Below are 16,695 nucleotides of genomic sequence, written 5' to 3' on the forward strand. Positions count from 1 at the left end.
CGATTCAGTTCATAAACTGTGGCAAAATAAGGCTAAGGACTGTGAGCATTAGGTGCTTCCTTTAAAGTGTCTCATGACTAGATTATTAAAGAGAGAAAATGAATTTCTAAAAGTTTAAAAGTGTTTGAGGGGCGCTGCACAGAATTGAATGTCAACAATATTTAGTAATCCACAGCGGGTGAAACAGAATTCACTCTTCTGCTCGTCCACAGCTACTGAAAATTGTTGGCATGAAATATGTTTTGGGGCTTCAGTACCCTGTTTGCACTCTGTTCATTCAAATAAAAATTCCTGGAGTATGAAATACGTACTGCTGAAGTTAATAGCCTGATGGGCCTACAGTCTAATTTCGGATGATTGCTTTCTGTGGATGTTCTCAGCATGACTGCTTTCTGAGGAATTTTCCAAGGCAAGTGAGGAATCATTTGGGGAAGAAAATGTAATGAATAACATCTGCTATTATAATTAAAATAAGTAAAAGGTAGCAATAAACAATTATCTAAACTGACAGACTCCTGAGAAGTTCTTGTGGATCAGAGCTGTAATCCTTTCAAATGAAAGAAGGGATGCTAACATAGCCGTGGTCTATCTCAGCCAGCCAGACACACACACACACACACACACACACTCACCTTTTTGGCACACAAAGCTCCAGCATATCCAGTTCTGCATGCACACACATTAGGGCTGATACAGCGGCTCCCGAACAAACACTTCTGCTCACAGATAGCTGCAAAACATGACAAACAGGACCTGACTGAAGAATGAACATGACGGTAATGGCCATAGATCACAACGTTCGAAGCACCTTGATCATAAATGCAGAGAAAACATCAGTGTGCCTACAGCCTAAATTCCAACAGCCTGTATAACCACTATACTGCTGTGAAAAAGGCCATTTATGTGATCATGTCTGGATCACCAAAATGTTTCTATAATCTGATAGGATGTTTTGACTGAGAAGCCGGGGGTAAGACTGAGTATGTCCAGCACTAGCAGTAAGTCTCAGCCTGGACTATGGATGTGTTGCTGCATTTAGTCACTTAAAATCTGAACTGGGGTCAGATGCATTCATTTCCCACTTGACATAATGTATGCGTAGAAAGACTATATTGTGGTCATTAGAACAGTCCCATCTACCAACTCTCCTTGTAAGTCGCTTTGGATAAAAGTGTCTGCCAAGTAAAGTAAAGTAAAGTACCAGGAGAAGAAAATAAAGAAATATATAAATCATAGCAAATAATCTGTTTGTACTGCTTGATATTCACAGTTTAAGTGAGGTATTCAAACAGGCAATTGGCAACAGACGACTACATGCGTAGTACGATGTACATAAAAAAAGTTTGAACAGCTGTTTCCTGGGACATTAGTGGCAGATTGAGACACTCAAGTGCAGATCTATGACAATGGAGCATGACGCAGCAGGAGTCATGAAACTGATCCTAAGAGGAAGTGACAATGAAAGCTCAGCATTAAACCGCTTCAGCAGCAAGGTCCACAGGAACATTAAGGTAATGGCATGATTTTAGCCGAGCTGGGGCCTGGGCTGGTGCCAACAATGTAGGAAAAAATGCCTCAGTGGCGGGGAAATACTGAGGGAGGAGAGGAGAAAACAAGGCACCATTAAGTAGTGTATGGACGCAGGAGGTTACATTAAAGCCTTTAACAGCGGTGCTCGCTGTGGCAGACGGCGTGACACAGCATTAGGAGCAGTGCAGGGGTAATTACTTACGGACTTGGCATAGTGTGCCCTGCCATCCGGGGCTGCAGTGGCAGGTATTGGGTCCAAGACACTCGCCACCGTTTAGGCACTTCTGGAGACATGTGGCTGACAAAAACACAGCATGAAGTCAAATGAAAATGGGACATGAAATACAAATAAATTTTTGATGACTGTTAAAAGATGACTTCACAAATACAAAATTGTTTCTTTTTGGTCTGAAATTTGGACCGGTCCAATTCTGCCCCTTTTTTTTTCAAAATTTGAACGTCAAGTGTTTTTTCCCATTCAAACCCACGGGTGTGGAGTGTGGAGTTTTGGATCTGCCTCTGTTACACTTGCATTTCTCTGAGTGAGTTTTTCCCTTGAACTATTGCCAGTCCTGCTCTTAGATCACGTGGAAGCCCTGTGTGTTGTATTTTTGTCTATTATGCAGGTATAACATTATTAAATAAATGTGCCACAGTTTTTGCAATGTCTGTGGGTCTTTTTTAGATGATTATTACAAACACTGTTAATTAGGGACATGAAAAACAAGGAACATTTTTAAAAGTATGAAAAAGGAAGAGAACAGGGAGAAATACAGTGTTCTGTTCATTTGGAGTGTCTGAACTACGAAATGATGAAATATGTATCAACAGCAGAGTGCATATTTAAGATGGGCAGCTGATACGTTGTGGGCTGGATATTAAATGTTGAGGTGCTCTGCACCACAGGTGTTGATGCTAATGGAGCTGTAAAGGAAGTTCGCTGGATAGATCAGTCACTGAGATAAATGTCCTCCATATGCGAGCCGCTACGCTCCTAGCATGAGGGCATCTGTTAGTGGGGATAGGAGAGCCGTCCCCTCACGCCTCATTTCGTTCACTACTCACGTTTGTCACATCGCTTTCCTCTCCAGCCTGACGGGCAGTCACACATGTCCGGCTCCACACACCGTCCGCCATTCATACACATGGGCTCGCACACACCTGCGCCGAGATAAACACACACACACACACACACACACACAGATTACACAGACACAAACATCACTCTCTGATGTTCATTAATAGTTCTTGGTGCACCCCCCTCCATCTCTCCCTTAATTAGGATCAGTTGATGTTTAATGCAATGCATGGGTCGACCTGGCAGGCCAAAGAGCTGGAGCCAACAAATGCAGGCCAAGGGATTCTACACCACAGCATCTTAGTGATAGTATGGAACCAAAATGCCATCTGTTTGTAAACTCAAAATGTGCGCTAAAACATGTTGCTGCTTGCCTCTTATAGCCTGCACCATTTTCTCATTTGCAAAAATAATAATAATTGAAAAACTAAACTAACTAGGCCATGAAGGCATCCTTGGTGAGATACAAGAATTATAGTTTCGTTTGACAGAGCCATTAATTAACGGAGGGGCAAGAGGGATTTTAAAATGTGGCACAGAGATGATCAATATAAAACTTTCAGAACGCTGATTCTCTGCAGTTAAATGATGCCACTCCTTCAGCTTGACTCGCTTCCCGGGCGCGGTTGGCATATGCCCGCTCTGTGGTGAAAGTGCGGGTCGCTGCTCCCAAGGCCCAGCCTCTCATCTACCAAATCCATCACCTCCATCCCTCTGCCCATATGGCTCAATTTCCTCTCCAATATGCTATGCATTAGCGTCCGCTCTTCAATGCCGCCAAGCCCCAGCCCCTTCGCCCCGTTACGCTGCGCGCTCGCCGGCAGACGCGCATATGGTGAGCAATAAATGACGGCAGCGAGGAGGAGGCAGACACTCACTTTTCTCACAGCGCCCCCCTGTGTAGCCCTCGGGACAGGAGCAGACACTGTTGCGCATGCAGCGGCCGCCGTTCTTGCAGGGGGGACTGCAGACAGCTGAGGCAGAGAGCGGGAGAGAGAGTGAGCCATCAAGGTGCATGATAAATTGAGGTGGGTGCCAACAGCCACTGGACCACTGATCGATATATAATGGCCATCTCCCCGAGGTGGGCCACCACATCAGAACGAAATGAGCGGGAGGGGCAGAGTCTGCTCTGCAGAGTTACTTAGAAAAATACCCCGGTGATCGGACAGATTGGGGAGGTGCCAGACACATGATGGATCCCCCTTGAACCAGATGCATTTCTGCTAAGGCCGCTGTCAATCTGGCCGATGCGTTCCCTCTCTCACTGTTTCAGCATTGTAATGGGGATCATTAAATGTCAAAGGCACCTGTCCAAGCCACCGACTGTATATAATAACATGTTCTGGCCTCTCACAGGAGCGAGGAAAAGTGCAGAGTAAACATAATGCCCTTATTTTGCTTTACCATTCTGACAGTGGGCTCCGTAGAAGCCTTGTGGACACTGGCAAGTGTTTGGCCGAATGCAGTTACCACCATTAAGGCAGAACGGGCTGCATAAAGCTGAAATAAAAAAAAGAATGATAATTAAAGACAGGGTGAGATTATTTTGTAGATTTTACCTTGGTCTGGTCCAGATCCTTTTTGGTACTTTAAATTAAGCCTCCATCCATTCAAAGTTTTTGTCTAACATACAATGTTCAGTACAGTAAAACAGTAAATTATACATGGCTTTCTGATTTTTTCAGGTTCAAAGAACACTACCAACGTGATCAAGAAGCGCTAAAACCCACTGTTTCACTGCTTTCCACCTCTGTGTTCAGGCTCCATGCTGACATATTTGGTTTCAGTCTGCACCCAGAAGAATTCTCTTACAAAGACAAGTTAATCAATTTCAGGACAGCTGCAGACGTAAGACATCAAAGGAACCAAATAACACCAATCTTATAGAAAATAATGCTTTCTCCTTCAGGGTGAGTAATTCAGGCGAGGTAGAGGGGGGAAAAAGTACTTGACAAGCACCGCATGGGCCTGGCTTGCCACTGATAAACAGCAAGTCCCCGTATGACGGGTTTAGGAGCAGAGATATGGCCCAGCAGGAGCCGGTGAGATGCACTCTACCTGTCTCACAGGAAGGGCCCGTCCAGCCTGGCTGACATAAGCACTTGTCTGGTGACACACACTCGCCGCCGTTGTGACAATGACGCCTGCACACCACTGCAGAAATAGCAACAGATCAGCCACAAACTTGCACACATGAATAAATGCATGCATACCAAATTTGTCAAAGGTACAGCACTCCACCAGCAGGCTGATGAATGGGGTCTTACTGGTTTCGCATCTGGGTCCGACAAAGCCATACGGGCATGAGCAGGTGTCACGGCCCACACAGGTCCCTCCATGTTGGCAGGGAAGGCTGCACAGCACTGCGGGGATCACAGAGTCATTGCGGCAACAAGCTGCACTTTCACCACATGATTACTGTGTGTCACACACCTGGATGTTTCTGTCAAGACGCTAGGCTAACAGGTTTGAGGCACAGTACCGTGCCGGGCCTGGAGGTGGCAGTGGTGCTACAGGTTCAGGTGAAGTGCAGGCCTCTCCGAGGAAGCCGGCGACTCAGGAGGGACGTCATTAAAAACCGAGCGCGGCTTGCCTCAGTCGCACCGCTGGATGTACCGTGCACTCCCACACGCTGGATACCGAGGCTCTCACCTCACCTCCCTCTTAGCTCTGTCCCGCACTTTTACTTTCCCTTAACTTCCCATCTGTTCTCACCTGATCTGAACTTTTTAACTCTCTTTCGATTCATCACTCCCTTTACTCAGTCCTATTCTTCTGCACTACCCCCTCCTCTCATCCAACTCTGCCTGGTTTGTCCTAGCTTCTCGCGAAAAACAGGATTACAAGCTTATTGTCTTGGAGGTTTCGACATTTTCAAAGCCTTTTCAGTTGCGATGTACTTTTTTTTTTCCTTTCACAGCATGCACTCTTATTCATGGTGAACAAATGAGCATATATAGTCTATGACAGTCCGTTGCATCATCTACATCTGGCTCATCTATTTATCATTTTTTCCTCTCCAATGGGTGCTTATCAAGGTCAGGGTTACTGGAGCTGGAGCAAAGCCCAGCAGAACTGGATGGATGTCACTGATGGATCCAAGACCAGATGCCGCTCGCTCTTTACCTTGAAGTAAGGTACTAGTTTAAAACCTTTTTAAGAAATACTAATCCGTGAAGGTGCCACTGAGGTCGCCTTGAGCAAGGTTCCGTCCCCACACACTGCTCCTTTCATGGCTGCCTACTGCTGCCTCAGGAGATGGGTTAAACGCAGAGGACACACTTCACTGTGTGCACTGGGTGCTGTGCTATGTCACATGTGACAAATGATCACTTTACTTTCCTAGTGAACCAAATGAGGGATATACTTAAGTTAGTCTGCCAAATGCTGTAAATGTAAATGTACCAGTGAATTTGGGTTCAGGGAGTGGCCTGAATGTCTTCACCTGCTGCAATGTTTTTTTACTCCAGCCTGACCTTAATTAGCCTCAGGGCCTTCTTAACAGCCAAACGATGAAGGTGGAAGGTTGTAAGCAGTGTGCGTTTGACCAAAAACATTCTGGCAGATGGTACCAGTTCAGACAACTCATTCATTCAAAGCATGCACATTCTGTCGCTCGGCCTCAGGCCTTTCGTGGTCTCTAATGAGGCTTACCGTTCTCGCAGGTCTCGCCATGGTAGCCCGTCGTGCATGTACACACACTGGGGGCCACACACGAGCCTCCGTTCAGGCAGGGCGGTGCGCAGATCGCTGGAGAGATGGCGGTGAGATCACTTATTACCTGCTGCTCGTGCTGTCAGCTCAGAACAGCAAACATCATGCAGTGTGTGTCTGTGTGTGTGTGTTTACATTACCTGTTTGACAGTTGCGGCCCGTGTATCCCGCTTTGCAGCGGCAGGTGTTTGGTGCTGCACATTCCATGTTCCTACCGCATGCGTGTCTACACACAGCTGACAGAACAGGCAAGCAATTAATAGAGATCAGACACACACAACAAACACACACACACACACACACACACACACACACACACACACACACACACACACACACATTTAATCTCCTGCATCATTCCTTTAATAAAATCACTCCTCTGTTCTGCTGGAAAGAATATCATTAAATCACTTGATCCCTGAAAAGTCCCAGGCATCCACACAGAATCCTTCCTACTCTTCTCCCAAATTCACCAACGATAATGCTCATCATGCTTTGATGTGTGAAAGGCACATACAAATGACATAACAACTGCAACTGAGCCAAACTGTACAGGTCTTGTACATTTCGACGAGAATTGTGTGAGTGAGGAATTTTGATTCAAGCAAAAATGAGTTCTCTTGACGCTTTTTGAAAACATAAATGAAACATTTAGAAATAAACTGTATAATTAAAGTGCTGTGTTTAAGTGCTTTTTGTAGAACATTTTTGTTGTAAAGTGGAGAAAATATCAAGGTTGCCAAATATCATGATCAGTGTCTGTGCCAGGGATTGTATGTATTTCACATGTTTCTTGAGGTATATTCTTGTACTGCACTGGTGTAAGATGGGCATTCTGCAGGACCACGGAACTTCTGCAAGTTTGCCTTGTGGAGAGGCAAACACCTCTTTGTTCTTGTGACAGTTTGGTGGTGATGGTCCATGGGGGTCGGTCTCCTGTTCTTTGTTCTTGCGACCATTTGGTAAATAATAGGTGTGAAGCTCCAGCCATGTATTTTCAGATTGCCTGCTCTCTGAGATCGCCTGCTCCCTCTGAGGGCATGACGACAGAAACAAGAAATTCTGATTGGTCTGTGACAACTTCCTGTGGGTCAAATGTATAAAGGATGTTCACGGGGGACTTTTTTTCTCAGCTTCTTTTCCCTCAGAACTGGGCCTTCCGGTTTTCCAGTCTTTTCTCTCCTCCAATTTTTCTCCTGGATCAGGTGATGTCTCTGGTTGAGGCTTTTATGTTTTTATCTATATTTTCCTCCTGTCTTTCATTTTGGTTTTCTCTGTAACATTGGTACCTTTTTTACATACAATATTTACATGTAACTGCAATAATAAACTACTGGGGTTAATAAATTAGAAACTGTTCATCCTTTTAACCTCTATTGGGCCATGCCTCTTTCTGCCAGGTAACATCAAGTTGAAGTGATTTGAATACAGTGCTTTTGTGTGTAGAGAGAGAGTTTGTAACCATTCTCCTCAGTTTTACACTGATTTGCACAGACTGGTGTGTGTGGGTCAAAGACAATTATGTTTTTTCCCCTTAAAGATTTGCACAGTACCATTTGCCACCCTCCCTAACACTTTTGGTTTCAAAAAGTCATTCAGGAGAATGGGAAACAGAGAAAATTGCTAAATATACTGAAAATGTAACTGTAAGTTTTTTTTTCTCTAATTCATCATCAGGCTACAATAGTAAGTGTCTATAGTCATCTAGAAAACTTGGTGGAGGCTGGTATGGAACTGCATGGAAAGTAATCCTCTGTTGGGGATCTCATCAAATCCAGCATTGCATATATGTTTGTCTCATTTTTTTCTTGCCATACATTATTCACAGAATGAGTTCCAAATTTATACAGAATGTTACAAGCATGAAAGGACATTTTACCTCTGCATGCTCTCCCATCCCCAGTGTAGCCAATGGGACAGCGCCCGCACCGATAGCCTCCCGCTGCTGTGGCCACACACTGAACTCCATGGAAGCAGTTTAGATCTGCACAGTTCATGCCGTTATGCTCAGTTAACCGAGCGTCACTGTTTGGCAGTGCCAGTTGTGGTTGTGTGAGTGATAATGTGTTCCGGGATGGTGTGGAGGCATGTTGCCCAGGAACTGTAAGCCTGACCTGGGGCTCAGACTCATCTTCGATCCTGGAATCGAGTGTGCTGAGAGCCCCATCGGCTGAGTATTCAGACTCTGACAGGGAGAAGGAGAGAGCAGTCAGTGCAGCCGTAACCGGCCGTTTGGCCTGCGAAGTGGTCAGACCTTGACCATGGGTGGGGACCACCAGCACCATGGGGGAGCGCGGTTCCAGCTCTCTGGTTCCAGCATGCATTGGTGTGTGAGAGAGAGTCACTTTAGGCATCATGGCTGAAGATGTTAGCATATGTCCTTGGGAGGTAGTCTTTGACGAAGTGACGGCCACTTTGGATGCAGTGTTGACCCTTGATAAGGTGTGCAGTTCATTGTGAACATTGTGAGTGAAACGATTCTTGCTCATATGGGCCATTGGCGGAGACTGGACCAGGAAAGGGGCTACTCTCTTTTCCGTGATGGGCGGGGCAGCCACAGTGCGATGTGGACGTGGGGTTGGGCTCTGAGGGGTCCTTGCTGGAGGCTGGGAGTGTCTGTGCATGTACCTGTAAGGTACAGTGGGTAAGTGGAGCTGGGGGAATTGATGGGCTCGGTGGAGACCTGAATGAAGCTGTCTGGGAGCTTGAGGCACAACCAAAGTCTGATGTAGACCAGCTGTGGACAGAGAAGGTATGACTCATAAATCATAGGTTATTATATTCACATTTCACACTTTGTAAAATTTTTTATGGTTTTATGCAGATACAATTTTTAATATACTGCACCATATATTATATGAAAGTACTGATTAGCAATTTGCAGTTGTAATATTTTACAGTCCTGTACACAGAAATTACAGATGTATTCTACACCGTTCTCATTATGCTTCATAAACTACAGATGATTTACATAGTGTGCAGCTTTAATTCTGCAGAATATAATCAGGCGAGTGATAAAGCTGGAACCAGTAAAATTCTGAACCAAGTCATGTGTGTGTGGGCTAAGCAAAAAAAAAAGTTGTATTTGTTTATGCAGTCAGATGCAGAAATTCACACAACACAACATTTCTTCATTTTCTTGTTGTTCACTATTCTAAGCAGTGAGACAAATGAACTAAGTACAACTCCCACATGAAAGCATAACCCATGACATCAGTGCTGATGAGGGAAGCTCTGTTCCACGGTGGTTTTTCTCCACTCAGATGGGGAATGAAGCGAATTGGCCATGACTACATATGTTTACTCACACAACACTCTCCTAAGTTTATAGAAATAAAAATCTGTTTGGGAGACATAATGCATTAAGAGAAAATTCCCTGCATCTTGTCTACAATGCTGCACGTTGAACGTCACCTCTCCAGGAGCAAACACCAAACTAAAGTTCAAAAGAAAGATTATGTCTGACACTTTTCGCTTAAAAATATCCCACCCCTCCAGAACTGTTTTTTTCACACCTACAGTGGCTATTAAAAGAGTGCAGACCCCATGTTAAAAATAATACCACGAGAACAATAAATCATTTAAAAACTTTTAACTTATAATGTTATCTATAACCTGATTCAACTGAAGAACAAATAAATCTGCATTCCATGTCTTTTGCTTCCATTTAAATAAATTACCATAAAAGTACCATAAGGAACCAACCCACCATACCACCTCTCATCAGTGACTATTATTCACTATTAAAATAAATGAGACTCAGACCTAAACCAGAACTTATTTTAAATCCTTGCTCTCTCAGCCATTACAAATGTTTTGGGAAATCAGGTATGTATTAGTGACGTGGTTTTGTAAGTGTAGGACAGGAAGGTGAAAACTAGATGTACTAAAAACCCTTGGATCTCGAATGTTGAACCTAGGTTCTTATGAATGTAAAATAAACTGAATCAGAACAGCACAATCCTTCCAGATTATGCAAAATAACCAATGGGTGTGACTTCAATTAACAGTCTAGATCCATGCACAAAACACTGACAGAATTTATACCCTCACTGATCATGTTGCAAACCAACAAAGAGAGATTAATTATCATTTCTCCAGAGTAGGATGAAAAAAGATGATTGACTATGCAAATGAGCATGAATAATTGCAGTGATGAACATTTATAATGGAAAGATGTCATGGATGCTTCCATACTGAAAATGTCCTATGAAGGTCAAACTATGTATTTCTTTTCGTTTTTCTCCATTTCTGATGAAGCAAATCACTTTATGGATGGATAATTATCTTATTCGGGGTCAAGAGAAGGAAACAAATGCATGCATGGATGATCTTATTTTTCCAAGCTCTGCGCACAGGCAAATCAAGGGTTGTCTCTTTTGAAATATAATTAGTCAAGGTTTCTTAATAATGCATTAACTAAATAGCAAAAACAATACAATTATTCTGTGCGGGGAAACAATTGCATTGAAAGCTCAGCCTGAGAAGAAATTCATGTAAAGATTTGATTGAAGAGAAACAGAATACAAAATAACGACAGTGTAGGATTGGGCTTGGCCGCTAAACGTCAGTTTTAATGAGAGGATTAGGGGTGCAGATGAGTCCTTACTTGATCGTGAGCTTTTGGAACAGACGCGCCCGTTGCCATGGAACCCAGGTGGGCAGCGGCCACAGACGAAGCCTACGTATGGCGGTCGCAGGTCAATGCACTGGACCCCCGGGTAACAGGGTCGGCTGGCACAGCGGGCACTAGCGTTGTGAGTCACAGGGAAATCTGCAGAAGGGAACAAACACAAACATGGCTGCTCAGGTTGGCTTGTCTATTTCAGTTTGTGTATGTTTGTCAGGGACGGGCAATGTTGTGCATGAATGGTTTTGTTGTGACTGCCCAATTACTTCATATCATAAAAATGAGTGGCTTGTCAGCTCAATTGGACTTGAGTGGCCTAATTAATGTCTGACCTAGAGGTTATCCTAATTATGAGCCAGCACAGAGCATATGATTTATCTGATATTGTCCTGAGTTTTAAAGCTCAACATCCAGGTTCAAAACTCAAATTAGATTCTTCTAGCCAACTCTCCCTGGCCAAAATACAATTGGCTGGTCCGATATGTTGCAGTGCTCTTTTATTACAGTACAACAGCGATCAGTTGGGGACCTAAGAGTGAACTCTTATGTACCTGTGTTCTTTTTTCAACTCTCAAAATTGAAAAGGGGGGTAGTAGCCTAGTGTCTAACACACTCGCCTATGAACCCAGAAGACCACAAAGTTCAAACCCCACTTGCTACCATTGTGTCCATGAGCAAAACACTTAAACCTGAGTGTCTCCAGGGGAGACTGTCCCTGGAACTACATATTATAAGTCGCTCTGGATAAGGGCGTCTGCCATAAATGTAAAAGAAGGTTTTCAAAGCAATATACTGGTCCTGGAATCCAGATTATATCACTTTCAGTAGCTTTCTGGATGTCATTGCAGCCAGCCATAATTGTATGCATTTTGTGACAGAACATAATTCATGCAAGCATGCCCCCCACAGATTTCAGCACATAATAGCAGCTTTCAAACACTTGTGCCTACTCAACCTGGCATGCAAATTTATCACGGCAAAAAATACACTCCAGGTCGAGGCCAGGACTACTAACTGCGGAGGCATCTTAATTAAAGCACCCAACTCATAATCACATAACAGTTTATGATCCTAGTGACAAGCAATGATATAAAAAAACACAGTCTATGCACACATTATATACACTTGATCCAGCCAAAACATTATTACCACCCACCTAATATATTTAACTGTCAACACTGCCCTAACCCATGGAGGCATGGACTCCACAATGCCTCTGAAGGTCTGCTGTGGTATCTGGCACCAAGCTATGAGTAGCATGTCCTCTAAGTTGTCAAGTGGTGACTCCATGGATCGGACCTGTTTTTCCAGCACATCTCACAGATGCTTCATTGGTCTTAGGTCTTATGGAAATTTTGGAACACTGTTTGCAGTATTGTTTGTAACATATTTCATAGAAACATGAACATGAATGGCAGAGCCCCAGGTTTCCAAGCAGGACACCATCCAAAGCCCTTTCACCTTAAATTCTGGTGCCATATCTTCCCCAGGTAATTGACAGGGACCCACATGATTAAAAAGAAGATTCACATTCACGTTGAATGTATTTTTCTAGTGGACATTCCCATCTATGGCTGTTCAGCCCAATACACAAAATCTGATCCACTTTTGTTCTGAGTCAGCATTAACTGTTGCTATTTACACCTTTACATTACACTTAAAGCATTTATCATTTCACTAGTTAGCGCTGTCTGTATGTCTACATGTTTTTGTTGACCTTGCCCTTGAATTTAGCAGCCACCATTATCCAGAGCAACTTAGGGTTAAGTGTTTTGCTCAGGGACACAAGTGGGGGTTGAACTTGTGGCTTTGTGGTTATCTGGTTCCACCAGATGCTCTACCACCTTGCTCTATCCAGCTCTTTCTTTGCACAGCCATGTACACAATATATTATTTTTGAACCAATTTTGGTAGGTCCTGACCACTGGACACTGAACAAAAATCACAGCTTTGGAGATGCTATAATCCAACCATATGGCATCACAATTTTATAAAAAAGTATTATTCCCTTTGCCTATCATAATGTTATGGATGATCAGTCTAGATACATATATGATTATGAATTTTGCTGCAGCACAAAAAGAGAACAAGGATACAAGAGCTCATTAAGTGTGAAGGAACTGAAAGACCGTCACAGGGGTTACTGTGTGACGAAGGTCAATCTGCCTCTAACCTGAACAGGCCAAGGGAGACCCTCAGTGCTTCCCACCTCTTCACCTCTGCTGACCTCTGCCCACAATCACGCTGGTTCAGCAACCTGCCCTGGCCCTCCTTCTACAACTCTCCACAGGTCGGGCCCCCAACAGACAAGTGACGAATGATGCAAATTGGTTTATTAGTAAAAAAAAACTCCATTCAGTTCAAGCCAAAACTGCTGATACCCCCCACCCCCCACCCCACCCCTGTATGAATGTCTATAAAGAGAAAAGAGGAAGCTGACAGGGTTCGCCTAATAGAGGTTACCTTGTAATTATCATAATGGTCTCTGCCTACTTAACCAGATATCTCAGGTTTATCTTCTTCTTTTCTCTGCAGTCTGCATCCCTCTGTGCAGTTTATCGACAGCCTCTTCTACACCGACACGCTGATCTGCAGTGCAGCATTCCCCATGACCAAATGTACGGGGCTGTGATGTGACAGCACATGTTACTGGGGTGAAGCAAGACTGCGCTTCTGCTGTGACAAAACAAACACGTGTCATCTCTTGTGCAGAGCGTGGAAACGCTGAGGAACAGAGAGCAGATGTCTTTCATTAAAAAAAGTGATTTATTGGACAGCCAGAGCACATATCAAAGGGTGATTTTTGTCCCATTTCGACAAGGTCAGAACAAATCCCCCTGACAACGGCTGGATTTATAGGCCTGGGAGAAATGTCATATTGTTTCGTGTGTCTTCCGCCCCTCCTCTAAGTATGATGACAGGCAATTTGCAAGCAGGCGAAGCCTGTGCTCTCACGGCCGCTGCTGATACCAGCAAGGTGCTTGGGGAAAGCGACATACAGGTCATGTGACGTGCTGCAGGATGGACCTCAGCACCATCCATGTCTGTCATCTCATGATGAACCGCGGACAATCAAAGCGCTTCATAAGCTTGCAACTCCTAGCCAAAGAGAGTCATGCATGTTGTAATGTTCCTTCCCCACATCCGTAACAAGAACCGGAGGTACGCTGGCCATGAACAGCACCATCCTTTCATTTTCAATTATGGTTTATAAGGGGTGTCTGGCTACCTGTGAATGTCAAGAATGCCTTTAACCTTCATGTGCTCCCAACTGAGAGCAAGGGGAAAAAATGTTTCATTACCGGGTTTAATGATTGTACTTTATTCTGAGCTGTTCAACATCAAAGTCTGTATAAGCTATTTAGTCGTCTGGTGTATAAACCCCCACAATAACCTCAAGAATGAGGACAGAAAATCAAATTAATGATGATGAGTGCAAACCCCGCTGTGCTGTCGGCAAAAGAGCTTCCTTTCTTGAAAGGTGTGCACATGCTCTACTTTATGTGTTATGTGGCCGGATGGGTGCATGGATGGATGGATCAAGTAATTGTACTGGTTGCTAAGAAAACTTTATGAACTACTGAAAATACATCAATGAAGATCGAAGAAATGAAATTGCTCTTTCTTGTTCTCCCACTTGCTTCCTCTCAAGTGCCGGAGGAGAAAAGACAGCCAGGCAATTTAATGATCAATTATGTGCCTCTCTTACAGGCTACTTCAGCCTGAAAGCCAGCCGGCCCCTGACATTTCTAAAGGGAGGTTAGTGCTTTTTCAGCTTGTCCCCAAAGCAACACAGCAACATAATGGTGCTCAAGTCCCACTCCCTTATATTTGGGTCACATCACATCTTCCACAATGACTATGTGGATCCCAGCGGCTGAGGAGCCCCACAATGAGGCCGTTGTGTGCTCCTCCGTCGTCTCCTCAGAAAACCCATTCTGTTAGTCGCTTCACCACCAGTAGGTTGCATGTTGGCCCAGTGTTTGCCCGATGTTGCCTAAATGCTTATGCATGGTCCGGCACCCACATGTCGGGTGGACCGCTGTGATTCCAATTAGTCTGCGCAGTCAAGCCGACCGCGAAGCAGCACAGGGCCGTGCAGCACCGCCGGTCCAGACACTTCCAGACCAAAAGGACTCTCCTTCACATAACCTTACCCGGCGGTGCTTGAGAAGAGTGGGGAGAGTGAGGCGGCTGACATGCCAGATTTATTCTGATAGTCTGTGCTGGCAGAGAGATGCAGATCAAACACGCAAACAAAAAGCCATCTGAAAGAGCGTCTCCTCTGAAAGCTTGAATAAATTAGATCACTGCTGAAATTATTAAAAGAAATGCTGCATAGAGATGATTACGATAAGACAAAACAGAAATTAAGTGTACTTGCCAGATCTATAATTCTGGCTTGTGCCGATGATGGTGGTGGGGTTCTTGTCAACAGCCCTGTGACTCTGAGGGAGACCTGGACTGGACAACAGGATGGTGCTGTGAACATGCGAGGCCTCCTCCTTCTCTGGAGATGGAGGAGTTGGAGCTGGAGATGGAGCCACAGCACCGGATAGAAGAGGCTGGTTGGTGGTGTCACTGTTATGGCTGCTGAGGCCAGAAGGCATCGTCTGAGCCAACGCTGTAGACACAGACAGAGATGAATGTATGAGGGACAGAGGGGAGGTGGTGAGAGGCGGAGACTAAATGGGCGTAGAGGACAGGAGAGCAGGTGTGCGTCATTACTCAACTGTGTGTTTGTGTGTGTAATGTCTGTGTGTTGTGAACGGAGTGTGCTTCTGGTAAATATGAGTGAGTTTATGTGTGTCTGTGGTGTTAAGAGAATAGTTAGTTGCATATGTGTTTTTACACATATTCAAGATATACTTAGTGTAATCACAGCCTTGCCCCAAAACTGTACCTAACATTCAGTCTTTCATTGTTGTTTTTAAATGAAATTAGTTTGTATATATGAACATTTATAAAAACATGTATTTCACATAAAAAAATTGATATTTGACCACCCCCCACTATGATATGAATACAAGAGCGTGTATGCGTGTGAGAGAGTCCATGTGTAAACTCCCCGCTCACTTTAGCATGAGCTCCACCGTGAGCACCTGTCACCATGGCCAGGCTGGATCAGGCTGATAATGGAGCTGAGTATCGATGTTGAGCTGGGCTCTGCTGCCACTGGAGCTCCTCATTGCCCACTGAGGTGTAGGCTGCACCAACCAGCACAATAAAACACTCCACTAACCCGAACACACACACAAATAAACACACGCTCCACTACAGCACTGATGCTGACAGACTCCCAGATGCTGCTGCAGAGCTCTAATAATTCTAATCACATCTCCTGGAATTTAGATTCAGGACCAGAAACAGTTAGACACGTATTCTGGAGCAACACAGGACATTTCTCCTTCCAGCCACCTGGTGGTGGTCACGACATTATGGTCGGCCAGCTCAAGTTTCCCAGTTTGGGAGTTCACATTATCTCTTACATCACTGATAAACATGGAGCCTATTCCACAGTATGATATGGCTGGAAAATGGAAGAGTGGGTAAGTGCAGTGAGCCTGATCAAAAGAAAGAGACAGGCAGAAAAAGCGTGAACAATATCAAATGCTCACCTCACACAGCCTATATTTACAGGGAAAAAACCCTGCAATGTTCAATTCCACTGTGCTTTCACAGATCCTGCCAGCACAACGTGGCAGAGTGTTTCCCCCATGCTCACTGTGTTGAGATTTGT

At 44.4% G+C, this 16,695-nt stretch overlaps 1 protein-coding gene across 2 annotated transcripts in view; it reads right to left on the reverse strand.

Annotated features, from left to right (window-relative positions):
- Positions 1-16,695, reverse strand: part of LOC114790920 (von Willebrand factor D and EGF domain-containing protein) — a 50,284-nt gene that overhangs the window by 1,661 nt on the left and 31,928 nt on the right. The window contains exons 20-32 of one of the 2 annotated variants that reach the window (XM_028981358.1): positions 15,340-15,579; positions 10,935-11,099; positions 8,580-9,062; positions 8,205-8,510; positions 6,466-6,561; positions 6,266-6,361; positions 4,879-4,974; positions 4,670-4,765; positions 4,016-4,111; positions 3,487-3,582; positions 2,596-2,691; positions 1,733-1,828; positions 633-730 (exon numbers count right to left, since the gene is read on the reverse strand). In XM_028981358.1, the coding sequence (XP_028837191.1) occupies positions 633-730; positions 1,733-1,828; positions 2,596-2,691; positions 3,487-3,582; positions 4,016-4,111; positions 4,670-4,765; positions 4,879-4,974; positions 6,266-6,361; positions 6,466-6,561; positions 8,205-8,510; positions 8,580-9,062; positions 10,935-11,099; positions 15,340-15,579 (2,060 nt within the window). Of the gene's footprint in view, positions 1-632; positions 731-1,732; positions 1,829-2,595; positions 2,692-3,486; positions 3,583-4,015; positions 4,112-4,669; positions 4,766-4,878; positions 4,975-6,265; positions 6,362-6,465; positions 6,562-8,204; positions 9,063-10,934; positions 11,100-15,339; positions 15,580-16,695 lie in introns of both variants that reach the window. The other variant, XM_028981357.1, reaches the window with a different exon arrangement.

The sequence above is a fragment of the Denticeps clupeoides genome, chromosome 5 (genome assembly GCF_900700375.1).
Source record: "Denticeps clupeoides chromosome 5, fDenClu1.1, whole genome shotgun sequence".
NCBI lineage: Eukaryota > Metazoa > Chordata > Actinopteri > Clupeiformes > Denticipitidae > Denticeps > Denticeps clupeoides.